Genomic DNA, 25,673 nt, shown 5'->3' with positions numbered 1-25,673 from the left:
GCAACTTGTCACTGTTGCATCGCAACACAAACTGATCTCTAATCCTCGCCTCAGCTGCACCCCCACATTTTCATTTTGAGGCGAATTTCCTAAAAGTAGTGACAAACTCTACCACTGATTCATCCTTACCCTGAGACCTTAATCCATAATGGCATCGCTCTACAATTGTACTCGCAATTGGCAAATAATGACGATCTAATTTGGCTAAAGAGATCTCAAACTCATTTAAATCATGCTCTTCAGCATGTGGAAGCTCAGGTAAATTTTCAAAAATATCCTGGCCCTCTGCCCCTAAACAATGTAGCAACAAAGCACGTTTACGCTCTGCACTCAAATTAGTGCCACACACATGTGCATAATTCCCAAAAACCTTTTTCCATTTTGACCACACAAGTAAAGGTTCACCAGGAGAAGGTAGAAAAAAGGGGGGTGATGTAACATTCTGCATTTTGTAACACTGACAGAACTGTTAGATACACTTATTCTACACAAAAAGTAACATGAATAAGTGAATTATGAAGAAAAGTGAATAAAATAAAAACAGAAAAGTCAACGCCTTGTCGTAACCAATTAATCAGACAATTAGTTAGACTGGTTATTCCCATAAAACGGAGAGCTCGTACCATAAATGTAGACAAGTGTATTAAAATAACCTTGAGCGATGAAGAGTGATAAATAAACAACGTAAATCCCAGGTGGACACAATGCAGGAATCCTTAAACAATAAAATACAAGTTAGAAGGTCAGAAGACGTTCCTCTGAACTCAAACCTAAGCGGTCTAGATGATCTGCTTACTAGAAACCGACAGGGCCGGAAGGATGACACATGTGCAGAACATTAAAAAGCAGCAAGGAAATTAGAGGGCGAAAGGCTGTTTCTCTAAACTCCCTTCATTCAACTGAAATACGAGTTAGAGGGTGAAGAGATGTTCCTCTAAACTCGAACCCAAACGGTCTAGATGATCTGCGCAATAGAAACCGACAGGGCCAGAAAGATGACACATGCGGAGAACGTTACAAAGCGTTAAGGAAATTAGAAGACAAAACGCTGTTCCTCTGAGCTCCTTTCATTCAATTGTCCGCAATGCACACAGGCAAAGGCTGAAGGGCGAACAGACGTTCCTGTGAGCCCATTAGAAAAGTGTGTGCACATACCTCACTCAACTGAAGGATCTTCTCTGACAGCACGTACCATTAACCAGACGCTCATGACCACAACTCCGTCACGTTGCAGCATGAGACAGACCCTCGGAAAGGATAAGTTACTTATCTGTAATCCTAGTTCTCTTCCAGGGGTATACTCAAAGTATCCCCGCCCATATGCGGGACCCCGGAGTGTGTGGGGCGATATATATATATATATATATATATATACACGCGGGGCTCCACGTAGGTTGGTGGGAAGAACATGTCCTCAAAGCTCAACATGTGGGATACTGGACTGAGAACGTCGTCAAGTACTGGTGATATATTGACGATGTTTTTATTATTTGGCGGGGCACTGCAGCACAGGCAATTGAATTGGTCAATAATATCAATGAGAATCAATTAAACCTTAATTTTTTAGCCAATATCAGTCCAAAAGAAGCCGATTTTCTTGAGGTACATATAGAGATACAAGACAATAAAATAGTCACCAGTCTGTATAGAAAAGCTACGTCGGGAAACACAATCCTGCACGCAGGGAGTTTCCACCCACGACACACCATCACGAGCATCCCCTACGGGGAATTTTTGAGGATACATAGAACCTGCAGCACATCAGAACTCAGGGACCAGTACCAACAGGAGGCCAAAACTAGATTAATGGCTAGAGGTTACAACACGAGTAGGTTGGATGAGGCGATGAAAAAGGCTAACACTCTAAACCGCCTAGATCTCATTGACCCCAACAGAAACAAAGTGGGTACCTCTGAGGGTAGTGAGGCAAGTGGGGCGATAAGACTGATCACAGGCCACAGTCGTGAAGCACGCCAGATCACCAGGATTGTTAAGCAGCAATGGCCAATCTTTCTTACAGATCATGTTCTTAAAGAGATCTTGCCCGAGGTCCCGACGGTCACGTTCAGACGCGCTTATGCCGTGCGCAATGATCTGGTCAAAAATAACCCAGAAATTGCACCTACAGGTGATTGGCTGTCGGGCCGAAAAGGATTTTTCCGTTGAAGTACTTGCAGGGCATGCAAGTTTGGGGTTAATACAACTACTTATGTTACCCACTTTGATGCAACCCCGATACCCATTAAAGCTCACTTCACATGCCGCACAGAGCTTGCGGTCTATGTACTGAGGTGCAGTTGCAATTTGCTATACGTGGGCAGCACCAAGTTGCCAGTCCACGTGCGCATCTTGCAGCACTTGAGGACTATAGTCCATGCGGACCAGAGCTATCCAGTAGCACAACATTTTCAATCCGGTCATGGGAAAAACTTATCACACCTTAAGTATTTCGTGATTGATGCAGTGACCCCGAGCAAAAGAAGAGGAGACAAAGAAAAAACTTTGAGACAACTGGAGTCTAGATATATAGTGCAACTCAATAGCAAGGCCCCTGGGGGACTTAATATGGGGGAGGACCTACAAAATTTCCTGTGACTTCCCCATTCCAGTTAGGGCGCAGTGTGTCGTGATGGGGGTTAGAACAGTCAGTAATTATGACCCATTGGTATCAGTTCTATATTAGAGGTGTCCGCATTCTCTGATTTCCAGGCACCTATCAAGATTTGTATAGATTTTTATTCCCATGCCCTTTTATGGCAAGTATGAGATTAGGATTGATTACAGCACCAACACATAGCACTTTAACACAATATTTTTTTCACAAGACCATCCTCACATTGAATTAAGCACTTTTTTAGCACCACATGAGAGATTATCTGGTCAGTACCCTAATAGCGCTATGTATAAATTGAACTATTGCCAACTACATATAACGCAAATAATAATGCTGCTCTATTCTTACAGACAGAATGGGAATGTGCCATACAGCACTAGGGCGGGATATAACTATTTGAACATAAGTAGGGCTCCCGGTTTTCCGTTTTTATGGATTTATACATATAAATACAGACGGAAAACAAGTTTTCCTTTGTCTGTATTTATATATATAAACGGGAAAATACGAGTAAATTTTGCTGTACTGCCATCTGGTGACTCCCCCTCCTTAGAGGGTTAAGAGGCTTCAGCCCGGGCTGAGACGCACCCGAGTACTTCACAGGTCTTTGAAAGACCAGAATCGCCGGCCACAGGGGATTCGTGACGTCGCCCCTTGCCCCTAAACCGTGGGACGTGCCACCTGTGAACCCAGCCTGCAGTTCCTTCTTCTATCCCAAGAGGGCCGAGTCGGAGCCGGGAATCAACTGCGAGGTGAGTCTGCAGTTGTGCTCAAAACAGCGGCTCAAAAGTTCAAAAGCTGCAGGGCAGAGATACTCACCTCTGCCCCCACCTCAGACTTTCAAAGGGGAACAAATTGATTTGTCTGCCTTCAGACTTACACCCAGAGGCGGTTCTCCCATGTGGGCGTTTGGGCGCCGCCCCCCCTGTTTTTTCGCCGTGCGAGAAGGCAGAACAATGGTAGTTATCATATTATATAACTACCATTGTTTCTGCCTTCTCGCACGAAGAGAAAGCAGAACTTCCTGGTTAGAGTTACTCGAGGCAAGGGGGGAGTGGCTTGGGGGAGTGGCTTGGCCATTGTTGTTAATACTGACTGTTTGGGCAGCCTGGGGCCGCCCAAACAGACAGTATTACCAACAGTGGGAAAGCCACTCCCCCAAGCCACTCCCCCCTGCCCTCGAGTAACTCTCCCTGTTCTCTCTGTAGGCTGCTGCAGCAGCAGCCTACAGAGAGAAAATGACGTCACCTGGGGCAGCCGGCCGCACCAATGGAAAACGCGTCAGTGGAGAGGGAGGCTGCCTGCTGCGCCGCCTTCCTGATGACGTGCTGGTGCTGCCTGCAGGATTTGAAAGCGAGGATGGCGGCAATCGGTACGAAGTCTCTGGAGTGTGCTGGACGGTAAGTTAAGTTTGCTTAACTTATTTATATTTGTATTCATGTATTTGTGTAAATGTGTTTCCAAACCCCTCCCGCCTCCCCCCTCATTCCCTCAGGTCGTCACGACCAAAGCTGGTACCGCCAATGGTGGGAAATTTGCACCCAGGGCCCCCGCAGTGCTGCTGTCACTCCTTGCGGGATAGTAAGGCACCTCCAGGGCCGGTTGAATTAGGCCTTGGCCGAGTCAAGTTCAAGTTCAAAAGCTTTTATTCGATTTGTACATACAAATCATACAAGCAAAAACACAATTGAAACATTAAAATCACAAAATGATCTTTCCTAAAAAAGGGAAAAAGGCTAAAGTGCAGCAAGTGGAAGGTTTACATGCCTCTGAAGGTCAAACATGTTCTTATAAAATATACGACGTTCTTACATAGACTAACTAGGAATCAATAGAAATTAATTACTAGGCCTTTACTGGGAACTGTATTAAAATTATTAAATAATCATTCAATACTGTGTGGCACTACATAAATACCTTAATACAGACATTGATATAAAACTCAAAGAAGAATAAACATATGCATACAGACAGGGATAATAACATTAAATTCATCATGAATAGACCCTGGCAGCTGTATAGCACAAGTACAGACAGGTTTAGTAAACAACATTAAAGTACAATACTTTTCCTGGCAGCTGTACATTTTAAAATAAAGGTAGCCAAGAAGAAACAAATCTCCTCGTTCTCTAGTAAAGATAAAAATATCAGTGCTGTTTGTGCGGTACAGATGTTATATTTGATAAAAATTGGTTTAAGGTATTTAAGCCTAAAATGCTGATAAAATTTACAAAAAAGTAAAAAATGGCAACTACTCTGACGAGAAGTACCGTCACACGGACAAGGTGTGTTTGAACTGGTCTTTGTGTTTGGGAAAGCAACCAAGTGATGTACAATACCCAATCTGACCCGTGTTAAAACATACTGATGGGAAGAACGGGTCACGAATACAAGATAGGGTTGCAAACCAGAGTCTAAATTTAAATCTTTGTAAAATTTCAAAGTAGCAAGATTTCCAACAACTTTGTCTCGCTCAGCTTTACGAAAATTAAGGAATGTTATCTTAATCTCTTTTTTTGAAATAGATACAACCTTTTCCGGCTCACGAAACACATTAATGTTAAACAAAAGTAGATACCAATGATGGATGTATCTTAGCCATAATACCCGTGAGGAATAATCTAAACCTATACAGTCAAGGATAATATCCTGAGTAAATCGGGTCTCCGGTTTTGCCCAAATAGATCGCCACAGTAAAAGTGGCCGAACTGCTGCTAAGTCGGAGATGTACTCGATCCCAACTTCATCATGGATCGACTGTATGGAGGCGGAGGGGGGAACACATAATAACCTCCTTAAGAACTTATTTTCCTCCTTCTGCAAGAGAATACCCCCACAGTGGCCCCACACCCCTGCCCCATACAGAGCAGAGGAAACACAGCATACATTATATATGTACATCATATCATAGATACTTCGTGAGCCAAGTTTAGAGGCAAAACGAAAAATGCTACTAGTGGACCGTAACATTTTTATTTTTACGGCATCAAATTCCGCATGCCAGGACCCACTATTACTGTATGTTATTCCCAAATAGCAAAAAGATTTGACAGAGGTCAGCTTTTCTTTATCTAAGAAAAAAGTATGTTTTACCTGCTTGGCTGCTTGACCACATGACATTACATATGTCTTAGCTTTATTCACACGAAGCTGCCTAGCTTGTATAAACTGCGTGAAATTATCAATAAGGCGCTGCAAGCCCAACTGTGTTCGAGATAAAAGAACAGCGTCATCCGCATAAAGTAACAGCGGAACAGGTTTACCACCGATCTGGGGGGCATCTGCTAAAATATTGGTCAGGGATTGGTCAACACCATTAATGAAAAGGGAAAATAAAAGCGGGGCTAAAACACAACCCTGACGAATGCCCCGAGACACTTTAAAAAATGGGGTACATTCGCCAAGGGTACCATAGCGGACTTTACATGAAAGTTTTTCATATAGTCTAGCTAAAAAATACACTATTTCCCTTGGTGCCCCTGCTTCGAGCAGAACCTCCCAAAGGATACTATGGTTAACCAAATCAAAAGCGCTGCTCAAATCAGCAAAACATAAAAAGAGGTTGCCACTTTTGGCCACAGTATATTTACTGATTAAAAGGTCCAGATTTACGCATTGGTCCAGTGTACCCAGACCTTTGCGGAAACCTTGGCCGAGTCATTCCTGCTGGCTTTTGAAGGTGAGCGAGGCTCATTGTAGCGGGAGCAATAGTATCCCACCGCCATCACCCAAACTGGTGTCTTTATGCTGTCACTACACGCAACACAGTGAGGCACCTCCACGGCCATTCGAGGTACGCCAGGCCACGCTCTTCAGTGCCGACCAGACTCTATCACAATGCAGAACTCTCTCCCAGTGGTGTGAAATCATGCGTTATTTAATTTATTGTGCATTCTTAACTCAATGTAAACCCACACTTTAAAAATATGTATTCACGTGAGTATCCTTGTGAATATTTATTCCTGTGAGCAGTGCCGCCGGTAGTAATGGGAATTTCGGTGAAGGTCAGTGTGAGGACAGCTCCGTCTTAGTAAGTGCTGTGGCTACACGACTTAATGAACTTTTTGGGACGTTTTAAGCCAGAATGTTTGAAAGCATATATTTATTTCCTAAATATAGCCTTGATGGATTTTCTTTTCTATTGCGCAGTGAACCGCAGCTGTTCTTTTGAGAAGCCCAACACATAATTTACAGTTCAGGTTGTTTCAAAGTAGGACATTTTGAGAGACAATTGTAACGTGATATTGTATTGCACAATGTTTTATATGTGGTTGTCCAAAGGACCATGTTGATTCTTTAGTGTTATTTCGAACTGTTTAGTGCTGGGATCATGCATTCCTGAAGGGGTGTAGTGTTTGACTTGTGTTTTTAACAGTGCTTGGCAGTTGGATGGACTGTATTGCACCAGTGTTTGTTAATTCGTAATTCTTATTCTCTTGTGTTCTTAGTTGTAAAGTGTTATTTCACTTTTGTAAAAGTATAGTTTGTGGAAATGTAGCAGATAGCAGCAAACCTGCAGCCGTATTACAAATAGGGTGCGCTATCCATGTTTGCGGTGAGGCATACCTTCAAATTTGTATGCTGGGTCTAAATGACAGGTGTACCTGATTTTTTACGCCCTGCCACTTTCAAATGTCACCAGCCGCCACTGCTTACACCATGAAAAGAAAACAGATTTTTCTGGACCGGGTAGTAGCTGATTTAGCTCGATTTCCATCACTTTGTGATCTAATTAACCAGGTTTCCTCCCACATTTTAAAAGAGAAGTTATTTATAAAACTGTTTTGATATTGTATTGTATGTCTTTATAAAAAAATTGCTGTGTACTGTAAAGAAGCGCACAACTTTGTGTCCATGTTTTATATTTGTAAAAATGTATTTCTTAGGCAATTCATTGTATTTTTTAAAGTCTTGCACAGACTTGGGTTCATAAAAGTTTGTAAAGAAAGTTGACTGAGGATTAGAAGTCATGCCTAAAAACAAATTTAAGCTGCATTGATTATTTAGAGCAGGGCAGACATATTCACAATGCTGTTTATACCCTGTTAATACAGAATTGGCCATAAACCCATTTATGTAGCGACCTTATTTTTGATGTTTTGATGAGAAGAAGACGCTTCCAACAACTTCATGACCTATTAAAAGTGCACGTCAACAGTAAAAAAAACAAACAACGGCGGCTGGTGGCAAACGCAAAAGAGCAAGGATTCTCCCTTTTAAATCACAGGGCAGATAGCCCTCTTTCTTTCCCCCCGCAAATCCACCTTTTAACATCAGTGGGGGCCAGTACCCTTACTCTAGTGCACCCCCGCATTAAGGCACATTTCATTAGAAACGGACCTTCTTTCCCGCTTTCCACACTCGGGATTCTTTGTTTTAATCAGGTTCATGCCCCCACATTCCTCTAGTGCGCTCCTCGAGGGCCCCTCGGCTCGCTTCTGCCCCAAAACGAGTGGCAGGCAAGGGGACACCACATCCTTGTAAAAACAAGTGATTTTGCAAAGTTTGACATTGAACTAATTCTGAACCTGTGTGGGCAAATACAGGGCTCAGCCACAGAGGGCTTTATTTACGGAGCCACAATGTTGCCCTAAGCACAGGAAAAAAGTGCACAACTAAGATGCCAAAACCAATGCTCCAGTATGGGGAGCTTGCCATAAAAATTTAAATTGAGCAGAATGTTATCTGCTTTATAGCAACAAGCAAACACGTGCAGGCTCAGACGGGGCTTTCTTATTCTGACTCCTGCTCGGCCCATAACAATGGCCTATTCTGAGGGATCATCAGGCCTCCCTCTGTTCGAGTCTCCTGACTGGGTGTGAGTAGCCAGGAGCCTCACACCTAGAAGCAAATGCCACAGATGGGAAACAAAGGCTCACACCTGTTAACACTTCACACATACTTTAGAGAGGCATCTTTTCACTTTGTTCAGGCAGCTGAAGGCAGTGTGAGTTTCTCTCAGTGAGGCTGGATGGTGTTCACTGGGGGAGAGAATGTGGCACTCTGCCAATGACAAAAACTGTAAGGCACTGAGACAAACGGCTTGTGATAGCACTTTTAATCATATTTGGGACATTTTGCAAATGGCAAAGTTTGTTTTCAGATGAATGCATAGTGTTGACCAATAACAACTGAGCGCATGTGTGCATTGTCAATTTAAATAAATGTGGCAAAATACTAGCTGTAGCGTCGTCTTTTGCTTGCGGCAAAAATAAATGTGGATAAATACAGACGGAAATGGCAAAAAAATAAATACCATAAAACCGGGAGCCCTAAACATAAGGTAACAATGCTGTGTGGGGGCCACAATACATGCGATCATATGTAGATATTTAAAGTCCGAGGTTTCATTAGATTTAATACATTATGATACGAATTAATGAATTTTGCATACCCTCGCAACTGTATAAGGTTACAACGCAGACAAGCCCACACCAAGTGTTTCACTGCAGTATTTGTACTGGTAGTATGAGCAAAACAATTGAAGCCCACGGACTTAGTAGAGTAGAGTGAGCATATTATTCTACGCATGGACAAGTTTGCACATCTATGTATTTGCACAAAAAAATGTCTCTAAGCACCTTGCACTTTAGCCCTGTTCAAGTCCGAGATATTTTTGCATGTAGTCTGCGATGCAGTGGAATTTTCTTCAAAATTTATCAAAATATACTATTGGCCATGTAAAATAATCTGCATTTAAGCACTTTATAACCTGCGATATAAGACATGAGTTTAATAGCCTTGGCATGATGTTTCTGAATCTAAATTGTGGAGTATTCATGCATTAACTGTACATACAATGCACTTTAAAAATGGCATCTGCGTTTACATAGATATCCATTGTTACTTGTAATGCAGTCCGTTCACTCTGTTTAATTAAGGAATAAAAAAACTTTTTGGCGTGAATTGGGTACCTGACTATCTTAAATCACAGTGGCTATGTAATATATATACACATACACTAGCTGGGTGTGAAATCCAGAAAGGATTTATTTGGCACAAAAGTAACAAAGATCAAGACGCGTTTCGGCGGTACGCCTTCGTCAGTATCAGGCGGCCGCCATGATGCTGCAAAATATAAACAATGATACCTCACATAATCTAACGGGATCTGTCTCTCTGAGACGCCATTCTAAAGTCAGGCAACATCGATATCGACGTAATGTAAACAAACATGTTACTAAGTAAACAAAATTGCCCGAATAATATATCAATGATTTCAACGTGTACATAGAACAGATATACTTGGTTCTAGTTTCGGGAGACCAAATAGCTCATTCGTTGACGTTTCGAATAATTTCATTAAGCAAATGCTTATTAGCCCAGTCAATCTCGGTCTGAACTCACTCAACTGAAGGATCTTCTCTGACAGCACGTACCATAAACCAGACGCTCATGACCACAACTGCGTCACGTCGCAGCATGAGACAGACCCTCGTAAAGGATAAATTACTTACTCATCAAAGTCATAAGCAGTGATTTATCCCCGCCCATGTGCGGAGTTTGGCCCATAGGCTGCATAGGAATTACTGTCCTGAGACAGAAAAGACAACTGGCACCTCACCTTTAAGATTTACAAGAATCTAGGCACTTTGCCTTTAAGAACCTCAGAGAGCCCTATGCTCCCAGCATGCACCACAGGTGGCAGTTAGGTCAGTTCTGTTTGTAAAGGTGTATAAACACCACATAAAACCTGTACTAACATTGCTAGACCGAGGAGGCGGGCGGGGTGCTTATGACTTTGATGAGTATACCCCTGGAAGAGAACTAGAATTACAGGTAAGTAACATATCCTTCTCTTCCAGGGGATACTCATCAATAGTCATATGCAGTGAATAGAATAGCAAGCCCATACCCCACACTTCGCGGACTAGCATTGTAGCACTAGCAATAAAGCACAAGTTACTACTTGTGTAACGATATATCTGTAAAAGACATTAGTTAGTGATAGATTCCTTACCTTAGAATATCCCCAGGCGTCAGACTGGATCCAGAAAATTTGGCGTAGCAATACCCCTGCGCGCCGGCAGGCGTCGTCCGCGGCTCCACGTCCTTCGTCGGCGTCGTTAGCGCCGGAATGACGTCGGAGTACTTAGACACCGCCCATGCGCGCTGACGTCAGTTCTGATACGCAGAGCCATGATAGAACCAACACCGGTGCCATGAAACTAGGGCCCTGAAAGGGGATGAGCTTAACCCTAGATATCGGTTCCCAGAGCGGTGAGGATGGGTGGGTCGGTAAGGAATCTATCACTAACTAATGTCTCTTACAGATATATCGTTACACAAGTAGTAACCTGTGTATCTGAAAGAGACATGTTAGTGATAGATTCCTTACCTTGGAATAGATACCCCAGCAATACCAACCCCGGTGGTGGGTCTGCGAACCAATAATCACACCAGAAAGTCCTGGAGGACGGAACAGCCAAAGAAGCCATCCCTCCGGACTTGGCTGTCCAGGCAGTAGTGTCTTGCAAACGTGTGCAGCGAAGCCCACGTAGCTGCCTGGCAAATGTCCTGCAAGGGCACTCCTCGGCCCAGGGCAGTTGTAGTCGCCGTGGCCAGAGTAGAATGAGCCCGCAATCCAACAGGGGGCTCCTTTTTGGCCAAGGAGTAGCATGCCTGGATACACAAGATGATCCGCCGCAAGATGGTCTGCTTGTGCACTGCCTTTCCCTTCTTAGCGCCCACGTAACCAACAAAGAGTTGGTCATCCACCCGGAACTGGCGTGTGCGATCCAGATAATAAGAGAGCGCACGTTTTGGGTCCAGACGGTGGAGCCTCTATTCCTCTTTCGAGGGATGCGGAGGCGGAAAGAAGGTGGGCAAGGTAATGGACTGCCCGATGTGGAAGGCCGTGACAACCATGGGCAGGAAAGAGGGTCTCGTCCGCAACACAACCTTGTTCGGGTGGACAGAGGGGTAAGGAGGTGTAGAAGAAAGAGCCTGGAGCTCACTCACTCTCCTGGCAGAGGTGATGGCCACCAGGAAAGCAGTCTTCAAAGTAAGAAGACGGAGAGGACAGTTATGTAGCGGCTCAAAGGGAGCACACATTAGGTAAGTAAGTACAAGATTTAAGTCCCACTGGGGCATCACGAAGGGAACAGGAGGGAACATGTGTGTGATGCCCTTCAAAAACCTATTTACAATGGGGGACTTGAACAAGGAAGGCTGATCAGGTAGCCGTAAGAAGGCGGAAAGGGCAGAAAGGTACCCTTTGATAGTGCCCAGAGCCGAGCCCTGCTGGGCAAGAGAAAGAAGAAAGAGGAGAACCTCAGAAAGGGGTGCAGAGAGTGGGTCCACAGCCTTTGCTGTGCACCATGCCACAAATCTGTTCCACCTGCAGGCGTATACCGACTTTGTGGAGGGACGCCTGGCTGCCAGAATGACATCACAGACTTCGGGAGGCAAGTCAAATGGCCTCAACTGCCGCCGCTCAATCTCCAAGCTTGTAGGTGGAGACTGGACAGGTTCGGGTGCAGAACCGTCCCCTGCTGCTGCGACAGAAGGTCCTCCCGAAGAGGCAGACCAATCGGGGGATCGACTGACATGCTGAGTAGCTCGGGATACCAGTATCTTCGTGCCCAGTCTGGAGCCACAAGAATAACCTGGGCCCGGTCGCGCCTGATCTTCTTCAGCACTCTGGGCAGAAGTGGTATAGGCGGAAAGGTGTACAATAGACCGCAAATCCACTCGCGACGAAAAGCGTCTCCGAGCGAGTGCCGCCTTGGAAAATCCAACGCGCAGAACTGACGACATTGCGCGTTCTCTTCTGTGGCGAATAGATCTAACCAAGGCTTTCCCCATTGCTGAAAGAGGCCTTGCGCCAAGTCCGAGTTCAGACGCCATTCGTGATCCATCATGCACTGACGGCTGAGTTCGTCCACCCTGGTATTCAGAGAACCTGCCAGGTGTTGAACCACCAGGGTCACGCCCTGATGTTCCAGCCACTGCTAGAGGCGGAGAGCCTCCTGGCATAGGGTCCATGACCCCACCCCGCCCTGTTTGTTGCAGTACCACATGGCGGTGGCGTTGTCCGTAAACACCTGCACTACACTCCCCCGGACAGAGGGGAGGAATGCCTTCAGTGCTAGTCAGATCGCCCGCAGCTCCAAAAGATTGATATGGAGCCGGGACTCCGCCGGAGACCAGAGGCCTCTGATCTCCGCCTCTCCCATGTGGCCTCCCACGCCCAGGAGGGACGCATCGTCACAACCAGGTGCTCCGGGTGGGGTAGGGAGAGGGATCTGCCACTGACCCAATCGCGGTCCGTGAGCCACCACTGCAACTGTCTTGCAGTGTCCTCCGAGATCAAGACATGATCGGACAAGTTGCACTGATGCTGGGCCCACTGAAACTTCAGGTCCCACTGAGGAGCCCGCATCTGCCACCGGGCGTGATGCACCAGAAGGATGCAGGAGGCCATCAGCCCCAGAAGCCGCAGTGTCAACCTGACCGAGACTCGGGATAAAGGCTGAAAGATTGGAATCAGAGCCTGAATATCCCGAACCCGCTGTTCGGGAGGATAACCCCGAAACTGCGCCGAGTCTAGAACCGCTCCGATGAAGAGGAGCTTCTGAGAGGGACACAGGTGCGTCTTTGGCACGTTGATGGAGAACCCCAGCAAGTGCAGGAGGTCGGCCGTAGTCTGGAGGTGGCTGACGACTGTCTGGGGCGAGCCCGCCTTCAACAACCCTGTCGTCGAGGTAGGGGAAGACTGACACGCCTAACCTGCGCAGATGAGCTGCGACCACCGCCATCACCTTCGTGAACACCCGTGGGGCGCTGGTAAGGCCTAAGGGGAGCACGGTAAACTGAAAGTGCTCGTGGCCTACCTTGAACTGCAGGTAGCGCCTGTGGGCCGGCAGGAAGGGGATGTGAAAATAAGCGTCCTGCAAGTCCAACGCTACCAGGCAGTCTCCAGGGTCCAGGGCAGCTAAGACCTGAGCCAAAGTCAGCATCTTGAACTTCTCCTTCCGGAGGAAGCCGTTGACGTTCCGTAGGTCCAAGATAGGGCGTAGGCCCCCTTTGCCCTTCTTGGGTACCAGAAAGTAGTGGGAGTAACAACCACACCCTACTTCTGGCCCAGGAACGCGCTCAATGGCCCCCTTGGCCAAGAGGGCCGTGACTTCCTCTTGCAGAAGTTGCAAGTGATCACCTGACACGCGGTGGAATTGCGGTGGCATGGCTGGAGGGGTCGCCTCGAAGGAGAGGGAGTAGCCCCTTCGGACGATCTGCAGCACCCACCTGTCCGATGTGACAGTGCGCCAGTGGGAGAGGTGATGGCGAACCCTGCCCCCCAAAGGCGTCACATGGGCCTGAAAACTAGGAAGGTTTTGAGGGGGGTGCTGCGGAGGGAGGTGTGGACTGGCCTCGCCAATGTCCCCGACCGCCTCCACGGCGGTTTCCACGGCCGCCACCGCGCTGTTGAACATTCTGCGGTGTTGGCTGGCAGCACGTGTGGGGGCGCCCCTTCCGTGGCCACGAAAGGAGCGAAAGGCACCCGATTGCTGGCGTGTGGCCGAGAGGCCCAAGGACTTGGCCGTAGCCCTGGAGTCCATAAAACGTTCAAGCGCAGGGTCTGCCTTGTCGCCAAAGAGGCGACGGCCATCGAACGGCATGTCCAGAAGTGTGGCCTCGACATCGGCCGAAAAGTTGGCGGACCTCAACCAGGCGGGCGTCGAACCGCCATTGTCGTTGCTATCGACCTGCCCAGTGAGTCCGTGGTATCCAGCCCACACCAGATGGAATATCGCGCTGCATCTCGGCCCTCCACAAGGGCTTGGGCGAGTTTAGCCCGGACCTCCTCCGGACATTGTGGCAGCACGTCCGCGACCGTGTCCCACAGGGTGTGGGTGTAGCGGCCCAAGAGACACGCGGTATTGACAGACCGCAGCTCCAAACTCAGGGACGAGAACACTTTCTTCCCGAATTGTTCATATCTCTTGGATTCCCGATCGGGCGGAGCCGTCGGGAATGCGGTCTGGGAAGTAGAGGCCTGGATAACCAGGCTCTCGGGGGTAGGATGGGAGGACAAAAAGCAAGGGTCGCCCGGGGCTGGGCGGTAGCATCTGGCCACGTTCCTATCCACAGGCGGACCTGTGGCGGGCTTGGACCAAGTGCCCACCAGAACGTCACACAAGGCCTCGTTAAACGGCAGTAGAGGCTCACTGGAGCTTGCCTGCGGTTTGAGTACCTCAGTGAGGAGGTTAGTCCTCACGGCCGCGACGGGGAGCTCAAGGTCTAAGGCTCTGGCCGCCCTCGTCAACACTACACTATAAGCAACCCCCTCCTCCGTAGCCACGGTGGGAGGGGAGACAAATCTAGTGTCTGGCGAAGTGTCAATACCACTGGCCTCCCCAAGCTCATATGTCCAGTCCTCTTGAGACTGGCACTCCAGTGCCAGAGGGTCCTCAGACCCCTCCCAGTCACCTTCGTCACCCATCTCCTGTAAAACAGGTGCAACAGACTGGGCCTCCTCATGGAAATAAAAATCTCCAAAGGCCGTCGGAAGCGGCGCCGTTCCAGCGCCAGAGTCGGGCCGAAGGGAAGATTGGGGACGGCGTCCACAGTGGGCGCCGGGGGCGACACCCGCGGGCCCGGCGCCGGTGAGGTCGACAGGCGACGACCCGGATCCGGAAGCGGATCCGGTGAGGTCCTGCGGCGCCGGGACCGAAGTCGTCGAGGCCGAAGCACCCGACCTGTTAGGGCCTCCAGCCGGGCCCAGAGGCGCCGCGGAACCCGGCTGAGGAGGAAGGGACCTCATGGCCATGAGGTACCGCTCGATCTCGCCCGGCGACGCGCCGTGCCCAGGGACCCGAAGGTGTGGGGCAGGTTGCGACGCTTGCGACTCAGTCGGAGCCGCGTCGGTGGGGTCACCCGAACCCCCGGCCGCATCGTGCGAGCGTCGGGGTGGGTCTGAGGAACGATGACGTCTCTCCGACCACTCATGCCTCTTACCTGAGGACTTGGATCCTGACGACCGATGTCCACTCGCGGAGCTGCGGTGACTCCGACCCCGCGACCGGTCCCTCGACCTCCCGTGGGACTGGGACCTGGAACGGCACGGGGCCGACTGCCGGAGCTCGATTTGCTTGCGGGACCACTCCCGCCTAGCTTTAGACGTCAGGGTCCGGCAGTTGGAGCAGGTGCGGTCGTCGTGGTCGAGGCCTAAACACTTCAGGCACCGGCGATGGGGGTCGGTAACCGACATCAGTCGGTCGCACTTCGAGCAGGGTTTGAACCCGGGCATCCCTACCGGCACCGTTGGAGTCGAAGACTCGAGTAGAGAAATGATCAAAAAGATCAAAAAGTTTAGTCAGAAAAATTACTAGGGGTAGAGCTTCTCCGGATCTGCGCTAGCTGGTGCGGAAAAAAGAAGAACTGACGTCAGCGCGCATGGGCGGCGTCTAAGTACTCCGACGACGTCATTCCGGCGCGAACGACGGCGCGCAGGGATATTCCTACGCAAAATTTTCCGGATCCAGTCTGACGCCTGGGGATATTCTAAGGTAAGGAATCTATCACTAACGTTTCTCTTTCAGATATTAATCTTGAAACAGTAGGTACCAACAATTAACCAAACAGATTTCTCAGAGATGCTTGACCGACTTGAGCATCTGCCTGAGCATCTGCCTGAGCATCTGAATCTACGCAGTAATGGCAAGAAAAGGTATTAACAGACCGCCATGTAGCTGCCCTGCAAATTTTTGCAATGGGAATGTTCCTGAGAAGAGCCATAGTTGAGGCTTTTCCTCTGGTTGAATGCGCTTTAGGCCTCCCTTGAAGAGCTTTATTAGCTAACTGATAGGCCAAGGAAATACAGGAGACTATCCATCTTGAGATGGACCACTTAGAAGCTGCTAATCCAGTTTTGATGGGACCATAATTAACAAATAACCAGTTCGTCCTTCTGATATCTTTAGTTTTATCCAAATAAAACTTCAACACCCTCTTAAGGTCTAAGGAATGTAAAGCCCTTACAGGGGGAGTAGGAGGATTGGGAAAGAAAGTGGGTAAAGTGATTCCCTGACTGATGTGGAACTCTGATACCACCTTTGGCAGAAAACTAGGATGAGTTCTAAGAACCACACTATTTGCATGAAATACCGTGTAGGGTTCCTTACAGCACAGAGCTTGCAATTCGCTTACTCTACGAGCAGACGTAATTGCGACCAAGAAGGCCACTTTCTAAGATAAGTGCGGCAAAGAAGATTTGTGTATTGGTTCAAAAGGTGCTCCCATCAGTTTGGTTAGGACCACATTGATCTCTCAGGAAGGAGAAGGAGCTCGTACTGGTGGATACACCTTTTTTAATCCTTCTAAAAATTCCTTCACGACTGGCATTTTAAAGAAAGAACCATGTGTATGTGATTTGCTGTACACTGTGATGGCTGCTAAGTGTACCTTGATGGAGGAAAATTGCAGCCCGACTTAGCCAGATATAACAGATACAGTAGAATGACCTATTCCTGCCCTGTAACTGGGTCATGCCTGTTATTCAAACACCAGATGTAGAAACGCTTCCATTTGAAAGCATAGGACGCCCTAGTAGAAGGTCTCTTACCTTGAGGATGTTCATACAGTCATCTGGTAAGTCTAAGTGCCCATATTGCAAGACTTCAGGAGCCATGCTGTCAGCCGGAGAGAAGGAAGGCTGGGATGGAACACTCTCCCTTGGCTCTTGGACAGCAGGTCCGGGCAGCAAGGCAACCTCTGGGGTGGAACTTCGGAGAGCTGGAAAAGGTCTGGGTACCACCACTGGTGCGGCCACTCCGGAGCTATCAGTATCATCCTGGAGTTGGTCTTGTAAAATGTGGTGACCACCACTGGAATGAGAGGCATTGGGGGGGAAAGGCATAGAGCAAGTCCTGACACCAGCTTATCAGCAGGGCATTCCCGCTTGAACCTGGTTGGGGAAACCTGGATGCGTAGACAGGGCATTTGGCGTTTGTTGCGTCTGCGAACAAGTCTATGTCTGGAAAGCCCCAACGTTGAAAAATGCCTTGAACAAAGTCGTTGTTGAGCACCCAGTCGTGCGCTTCTACGAACTCTCTGCTGAGAAAGTCCGCCTGGACATTTAGGACACCCGGCACGTGAACTGCTTTGATGGTTAGACGTCTTGCCAGTAACCACTTCCAAATTGCTTGCGCCTCCTGGGACAGAGTTCTGGACCGGGTGCCTCCCTGCTTGTTTAGGTAAAACATTGTTGTGGTGTTGTCTGTCTGAATCAAGAGGGAGTTGGATCTCAGAGACGGGAAGAAGGATTTGAGAGCTAGATGGACTGCCCTCAATTCCAGGAAGTTGATATGGTAACCCTTCTCTGTGTCAGACCACCGACCTTGCACCTGAGGTGATCCATATGGGCACCCCAGCCCTGCAGTGAGGCATCTGTCACAATAGTTTGTGCTGGGAGTCTCTTGGTGAAAGGGAACACCCTGCAGCAGATTTGATCTCTTTGTCCACCACCTGATGGAGTACTTGGCCGACTGGGGAAGGGTAATCCGATCCTCCCACTTCCCTGATACCTGTGCCCACTGGTCCTTCAGAGTCTGCTGAAGAGGACGCATGTGCAATCGGGCATTGGGGACAATGAAGATGCACGAGGCCATGGACCCCAGAAAGAGGACACTTGTTTGACCGAAGGGTGGAGAGCCTGTAGAAGCTCCTGAGATTTCTTCCTGATAGATGCAAATCTCTCCTCCGAAGGACACACGCTTCCTTCCACGGTGTCCAGCAACAATCCTAGGCAGTGAACGTTCTGAGTGGGGTTGAGAAACGATTTTTTGAAATTGACTCATAGACCAGTTTGTTCAGATCGTGGAGACTGTTAGACAGATGCGACTGAAGCAGAGATGGAGTGGAACTCTTCAGAAGCCAGTCGTCGAGGTATGGGTAAATGAAAATTCCTCGTTTGCGAAGAAAGGCTACCACCACTGCCATGCATTTTGAAAAGGTTCTTGGGGCTGACGTGAGTCCGAATGGCAGAACTCAAAACTGATAATGGCGCCGAGCCACTTGAAAACTGAGATACTTTCGATGCTTCCTGGACACTGTAATGTGGAAATAAGCGTCCTGCAAATCTATGGAGCACATCCAGTCTCCTTGATGTACATGAAGGAATATCTGGTGCAGAGCCAGCATCCGAAACTTTTCTTTTCATATGTATCTGTTTAAGATGCAAAGATCCAGAATAGGCCTGTACTCCACAGAAGGACCTTTTTTCTAGACCATGAAATATCGAGAGTATATCCCCTGGCGTCTCTGATGAACTGGGACATGTTCTATGGCTTCTTTTAACAGAAGACTGTGTACCTCCTCTTGTAGGATGGGATGACACAAACGGAGTTCCCTCGGAGGAATCGAAGGAGGCGGGGTCTTGAAACGTAGTAGATATCCACTTTTTACAATATTTAACACCAATTTGTCGTTTGCTATATTGTTCCACTCCTCCAGAAAACCAGAGATACTTTCTCCTACCGGAGTGGACAACACATTTAGAGGAAGTATCCCCTCATTGCTTCGCTGTTTGTTTTGAGGCAGAGGCCTGTTGTCTATTGTTGCCTCTTCCCCTCCCTGGTCGTCTTTGTTGGAAATTAGACCTTTGCTGTTGTTGACCCGACGACGACCACTGGCTCAATTGACCCTTTTGTTGGAACTGGCGTTTTTCATTGGAGCGAAAACGCTTGCCAAAGTCTTTCTTTTTCTACAACCATACCGCTTTTACTGTGTCCAGTTCCGCTTTCATTTTAGTCATCTCTTCGTCTGCATGAGGACCGAAGAGGGAAGATCCATTGAACGGTAAGTTAGTAATTTTTCGTTGCACTTCAGGTTTAAGGCCAGTTAATCGCAGCCATGCAGAACTCCTTGAACAGATATCGTGAGCGTATCCTTGAGCAGCTAAATCAGCTCCTTCCGCTGAGGCGCTAATAACTTGGTTAGTGACAAGACCTCCTTCTTGTAAGATTCCTCAAATATCTTGTTGATCTTCTTTAGGAAGCTTATCTACAAAACGAGCCAGAGAATCCAATAAGGACCTGTCGTATCTTCCCAATAGAGCAGAGGCACTGGAAACCTTCATGAAAGAGGCCGATGTGTTGCACATCTTCCTGCCCATGAAATCCATTACTTTACTATCTGGAGGAGCTGAGGTGGAAGACATAGATGACTGAATCTTCCTAGCCGCTGCCACAATGATAGAATCTGGAGGCAGATCAGAGCGAAGAAATAATGGATCCTGTTCTGGGGCCTTATATTTCTTAGCTATTCGGGATGGCACAGAACCCACTGTTGCCGGAGTTAGAAAAGTCTGAGTGGCAAGATGAATAATGCCAGGAACGAGTGGGAGCAACGGTCTGGCTGAGGAACGGTGATGCAGGGTCTCAAAGATTACTGAGGTAGACACAGTAGGAACCGACAGTTATATTTAACTGGCTCGCTCCTCGACATAACACCTCATTGAAGGTAGTGAGATCGTCCACAGGTGAAACTCGTGATGGAGGTGTAGAGGTACAAGTAGGAGAGTAATCTCTCATAGAGCTCTTAGTAGAAGAGGTAGACCAGGTGCGAGGTCTTCGTGGCCTCCTCCTTGGTGAAGAATAAAAAGACCTAGATCTATCCCTTGAAGGCCTATGATGGGATCGCGGAGAACGTGATCTAGTCGGATATCTTCTTCTGGAAGATACCACCGTGGGTGTCCTTGATATTCGTGGAGATCTCCGAGGTGTTTGAATTGGAGATTTTGACAGGCGAGAAGGGGAGTAGGTACGGGAGTAGTCCGACCCATGGCTGCTGAGAGTCCTACCTTTCTTCCGCCGAGGTTCTTCCCCAACTTCTGGAGAGCCCTCCGGTGAAATCTGTACAATATGGAGTCCGGGTGACGAAGATCTTGAGGGAGAGTGGGATGCACCAGCAACCTCCTCTGAGGCTCCAGCATGTTCCTTGTCCCTCGACGTCGGTGGCCTTGACGTCGACAAATGCCTCGACCTCGAACCATGGCGATGCCCTGTAGGAGTCAAGGGCTGTGCCGATTTCGACGTCTTCAAAGGGGACCTAGACGTCGACCTGGCATGACGTCGTGGCGACTTTGAATGACGTCGACGTCGTGGTGACTTAGACGTTGAACGTCCTCGACGTCGTGGTGATCTCGACATCGAATGGTGAACTGTTCTCAACGTCGATTCGTCTTCAGGTCTCTTTGACGTCGTCTACCTTATGAGAAGAAGGAAGACAGGCGATACACACGGAGTGTGGATCTGACATAGCCATCTTTTTTCCACAGGATGGACAATTTCTGAAGAGAGCTGGCATTTTGACAGAAAAAGATGAAAGATAAAACTTCTTCCAGCACAGTAAAATTGCTAAACAGCAAGGAAAATAACAATTTCTGAATAAAAAGTAAAAAACTGTTGAGCTCAAGCTCCAGGATCCTCACAGAAGGAGCCGGAAAAAAGAACTGACCTAACTGCCACCTGTGGTGTATGCTAGGAGCATAGGGCTCTCTGAGGTTCTTAAAGGCAAAGTGCATACATTCTTGTAAATCTTAAAGGCGAAGTGCTAGTTGTCTTTTCTGTCTGTTCGCGACATGCACCTGTATATGTATGTACATATATATATATATATATATCAACATCCACCCTTCAAAGCTATGAAAGGAAGAAGCCAACGCAGGGATTTAACAGGTGGGGTTCTTTTTAATGGAAACTCAGGCAGCTGGGCATAATGCATTTCGGTGATGACACCTTCTTCAGACACCCCTCGCTGCCGCTCCTCATGTATATATATATACATATACACACACACATATATACACACACACACCTTGACCACTGGCTAATAACCAATATAACCCAAGTAAGAGGTGAACAGGGACATCATCCGTAACCAACTTCCATGAGCCTTCAAAAATGTGTTAAATGTAGCAGAATTATTTTATGCCTTGATTGCAAATATACATAGTTGCATTGGTGGTCAATTATTTTAAACAAGCCTGCAAAACTGAAAAAAACAATCAAAATGACAACATATTTCCAAAGGTAAGCATTTCTATACAATATTGCATTTAATAAATAGTCTCACCAGCTGGAGAAACGTGAGGACAACTGCTCATTTTTAACAGCCTGAGTGTATCACTGTTGTTTGCCACCAAAACCTTGAGGGACGGATCATCTACAGGTGTGTCATCTATCTTCAAGGAGGAGAGGGATTTTGAGTTTACAAACACCACAGTCAGTGCAGAGATAAAGTGTGCCTGAAAAATTAAGAAAAAGCCATTGTAAAGTGAGAAATCATAAAATTTAAACTGTATTTTAATTTGATACTCAAGAGTTTAATACCTTAATAATAAATTGATGTCCTAATCTAGTAACATTTAAGTACACCTTAAATATAATAGAACTTAACAGTACTTTATAATTATTTACCGGAGGAGACTATATTCAGAACAAGCTGCGTTACTTACGAAAGAACAATTACTTCAGTAGGTACAATAATATTTTTCCGTACTGTATAAATGAAACTAAGCAGTTTGATACTTGGTGCGAAGGGGAACAATCAAATGAACTCATAGGATTATGGGTTTCCTGCTACAATCAATCAAATCAGGGATTTGTAAAGTGCTCTGTCAAAGAGCCAGTTCTTGAGGTCCTACCTGAACGTGTGCAGGGTCGAGGAGTGTTGGCTTGGCCCTTCTGGCAGATTCACCCCTGAACTTTTTTCCTTGTAAGGTTGCCTCATAGTGATTTCTGGTCTTTGCGCACTTTAGCACTGTGGCGCAGTGTAAAGTGCATGCGCTCTCTGAGCGCGTGTGAGAGAGTGGCCTGCCCTCCCATAGGAATGCATGGGGAATATGTGTATCCCTGGTAGTTCCTGATGCGTGGGGAGTGCAGGTGCGAGTTTGGTATGTGCGGACTCGTGTGATTAAATGCTGAGCAATGATGTGTGCGGCATAAATGTGTCTAGTGTGGAAGTGCCACTTCTAGAAGTTGGCATGTCTGTGTAATTTATGTGAATTGGCTATCTGGCTCGTGAATGGCTGGAGCTGGCTGGTGAGCCTGGCTCCAGCAGTCAGGATGGGTCTGCCCCGGTGGTGAGTGGAGAGATCTGCATGATTGATGTGAGGGAGGAGTGCACCTGGGACCTGAATAGGGCTGGGCTTTCCCCACACAATACTGGCTCCGCCCCCTGTGGTGCCACTGATGACCCTAGCTTTTGCCAGTGAATGGGGAGAGGGGCTGAGCAACAGAGTGCTCCAGAACTAGCTTCGTCTGGTTTTTCTCCCACCCTACACCCTAGAGACGAAGGGATTTGGTGTATAAAAAGAGGCTGTGACCTCATGCTAAATGTTCTTGTTTTCCTGACTAGAATCTACCAGGGGAAGGCTTGCCTCCCTGGGCCCTGCCCAGTCCCTGGATTGCTGACGGACTTCTTTTGGACCCTTCTTCCTGGCCCTGGAAGCCTTGTCCTGAGTTTCCAGCTTGTTGCTGGGACCCTGTTCTGTCTGGAGGAGTCCTTCTTTGGGGGGCTTGTGATTACCATGCCCCTAGCGCCTGGGATGCGCTTTATTTCAAATTGCCCTGCTGCGTAGGGATCCCCCCCTCCTCCTTGTGCCTCGCAGGTGCCCACCCTGCGTTATGCCTGGTTATTTCAAGTTGCAGGTGCCCACCCTGCATCATGGCCGCTTCTCGCATATCCTAAATTCGCAGGAGCCCACCCTGCTTTATGCCCCGATATTCGGAGGGAGCCTAACCCTCATTTGTGCACTTGAATCCCCTTATTTTTAAATCTTAGCGTGTGCCCACCCTGCGACTTTGCCACCGCCGCAGCCCGCCTGGTTGTGGAAGGGGATGCTGGACGGAAATGAAAGTGCGGCCATTTTGCGAAAAAGGAAGTCCCGGAGCCTCGCAGGCTCCATCTGCAAAAGTCCTGGTCCCGAGATGGGGGACTGGGTGAAGACCGGCGCGTCGAGAGGACGAGGGTCTCATGAGGTGAGAGAGCCCCGCAATGACCGCCGCCGCCTAAAGAGAGCCCCGGGTCCCAGGAGGGAGCCCGGGTGAAGTGGGGAAGCAGCGGCTGAGACCGCTGGTAGCAGGGTGGGGCTCCTGTGAGGAAGGAGGGAGCCCCGCAGGTGCAGCGCTGCCCGCCGAAGCCTGCCTGCAAGACGTCCTGCCCGGTGAGTGATGCCGGTTGGGAGGGGGAACCCATAGCGAGGCACCCGATAGGTGCCCGCCCCCATTGCTGCTTACTGGTGCCATTTTTCAAGGGCGGCCCCGATGGCCGTGGGCCGCCCCGACCTTCACGGGCATTAGTTCATGACCAAGCCCAGAGGGGCTCCCAAGGCAGAGCATGCCTTGAGCCTGTGCTTGGCCCATCGCTGGAGACATGATTGCTTTAAAGTCCTGATCCTTTCCCCCTTTCTGCCGCATTATTTTTAGAGCCCAATGGCTCCCTGGGGTATACGAGTTATTTGCCGAGGCCCAGATGGCTCCCACGAGGTCCCATTATTTTTGAGAGCCTAGAGGGCTCCTGGGGGCACATTGTTTCAGTGCCTAGAGGGCTCCAGCCTTTGGCGCAGTTTTAGTTCCGGAGGGCTAGTGAGAGCCCATGCCGCAGTTTGTTTCACAGCTGCCCAGCAAGCAGTGGGCAGCTGCACCGTTTAGGTTCTCTCTCTAGGGACATGTGTTCTCTGGACGGCGTCATCAAGCAACGCGTACGGTGGCAAGCGCCAAGAGAAAGGGGGAGGACGACTCGTCTGGGCACGCAGGGAAATCAACACAGGGGAATGATCAGAATAAGTGCGTGGAAGCGTTGCGCATGCAAGTACACTTGAGAGGAGATGCGAGGAAAGGAGCCAATAATCAATACGAGTGTGTATGTCATATTGTGAGGAGTAGTGTGTGTTTCCCCCACGTGTCGGGTATTTAGTCCTCCAGACATCTTGCACTCCCAATCTGGTCATCTCCGCTGTGAGGACCCGAGAGGAGGCCGAGGGTCGTCTACAGGGCCCGTCCGACCTATCTATAGTAGGCTGCAGTGTCAGGTTAAAATCACCTCCCCACAGGACATGTGACTCCCCGAGATCCCTAATCTTGCTAGCAAGGGTCACATAAAATGAAGGGCAGTCAAAGTTAGGGCCATATGCATTGATCACATAAAAAATCATACCCTTCCCTACGCATTTAGTTACGACATAGCGGCCCCCAGCATCTGTCTCAAGCGGCGTGAGCGCCAAATGGGACCTAGGGTTCACCCAAGTAAGTACACCCCTAGCGCTCGAAGTAAAGCCGGCCGCATGTACACGACCATGAGGCCCTGTCGTAATTGGCATGGCTGCGTTAGCGATTAGCTGAAACTACACGTTGTCCTCCTTAACTTGGCTATATATGAAAACGCCATTTTGAATGATGCGGCGGCCATCTTAGACCATAAGCGGCCTCGTGGCCGGCGTGCCCTTTAGTCCGTTGTCCGTACCACTGACCACTCCAGTCTGCCCAGCAACAAGCTATTTTTAGTACTGGTCAAGCTTGCACATGCGCAGTCCCAACTGACCAGTAAGCCTTTAGGAATGTGCGCCAAACTGACCAGCGGAGTTGTGCCCCCTCCAATGAGCTGGCTGTGTTCCAAAACATGACCATATATGTACCTAAATGTGTTCTAACTTGTGCCGCCTATCTTTTATTGCCCCAAAACTGTATATAAATCGGGGTCACACCGGTGTTCGGTGTGATACCTCTTGCATTACCGAAGGGTGCTGTTTGAGTGTACCACCACCCCATGGGGTCTTAATAAACTTGTTCTTTGCCTTTTACAGTTTCCGTGCCAACAGTCCTTGAGTGTAAGTGGGTTGTCTTCGGAGCATGTAGGCCTTGGGAACCCTGATTACTTCAAATTGGCGACCACGACCAGGGACTCATCGGCGATTCGGATGCCCGAAGGAGAGGTCGTGACAAAGGCTTGGAAACTCGCCATGGACGCGCGCTGCCACTGAGTGACCCGAGTCTTGGCTCCCACGGTGTCTCTTCCTTTCCTTCCGATCTGACCTTCCAGGTGGCGCCGGTCTCCG

At 48.4% G+C, this 25,673-nt stretch overlaps 1 protein-coding gene across 6 annotated transcripts in view; it reads right to left on the bottom strand.

Moving 5' to 3' along the window:
- FBXL3 (F-box and leucine rich repeat protein 3) overlaps positions 1 to 25,673 on the bottom strand; it is a 237,459-nt gene that overhangs the window by 60,003 nt on the left and 151,783 nt on the right. For all 6 annotated transcript variants that reach the window (XM_086934845.1, XM_086934850.1, XM_086934851.1 and 3 more), the window contains one exon: positions 21,692 to 21,863. In XM_086934845.1, the coding sequence (XP_086790971.1) occupies positions 21,692 to 21,863 (172 nt within the window). The remainder of the gene's footprint in view (positions 1 to 21,691; positions 21,864 to 25,673) is intronic.

The sequence above is a fragment of the Lissotriton vulgaris genome, chromosome 8, assembly GCF_964263255.1.
Source record: "Lissotriton vulgaris chromosome 8, aLisVul1.2, whole genome shotgun sequence".
Taxonomy (NCBI): Eukaryota; Metazoa; Chordata; class Amphibia; order Caudata; family Salamandridae; genus Lissotriton; species Lissotriton vulgaris.
The sequence above is the reverse complement of the archived record's forward strand: the minus strand, read 5'-3'. Positions and strand labels throughout refer to the sequence as shown.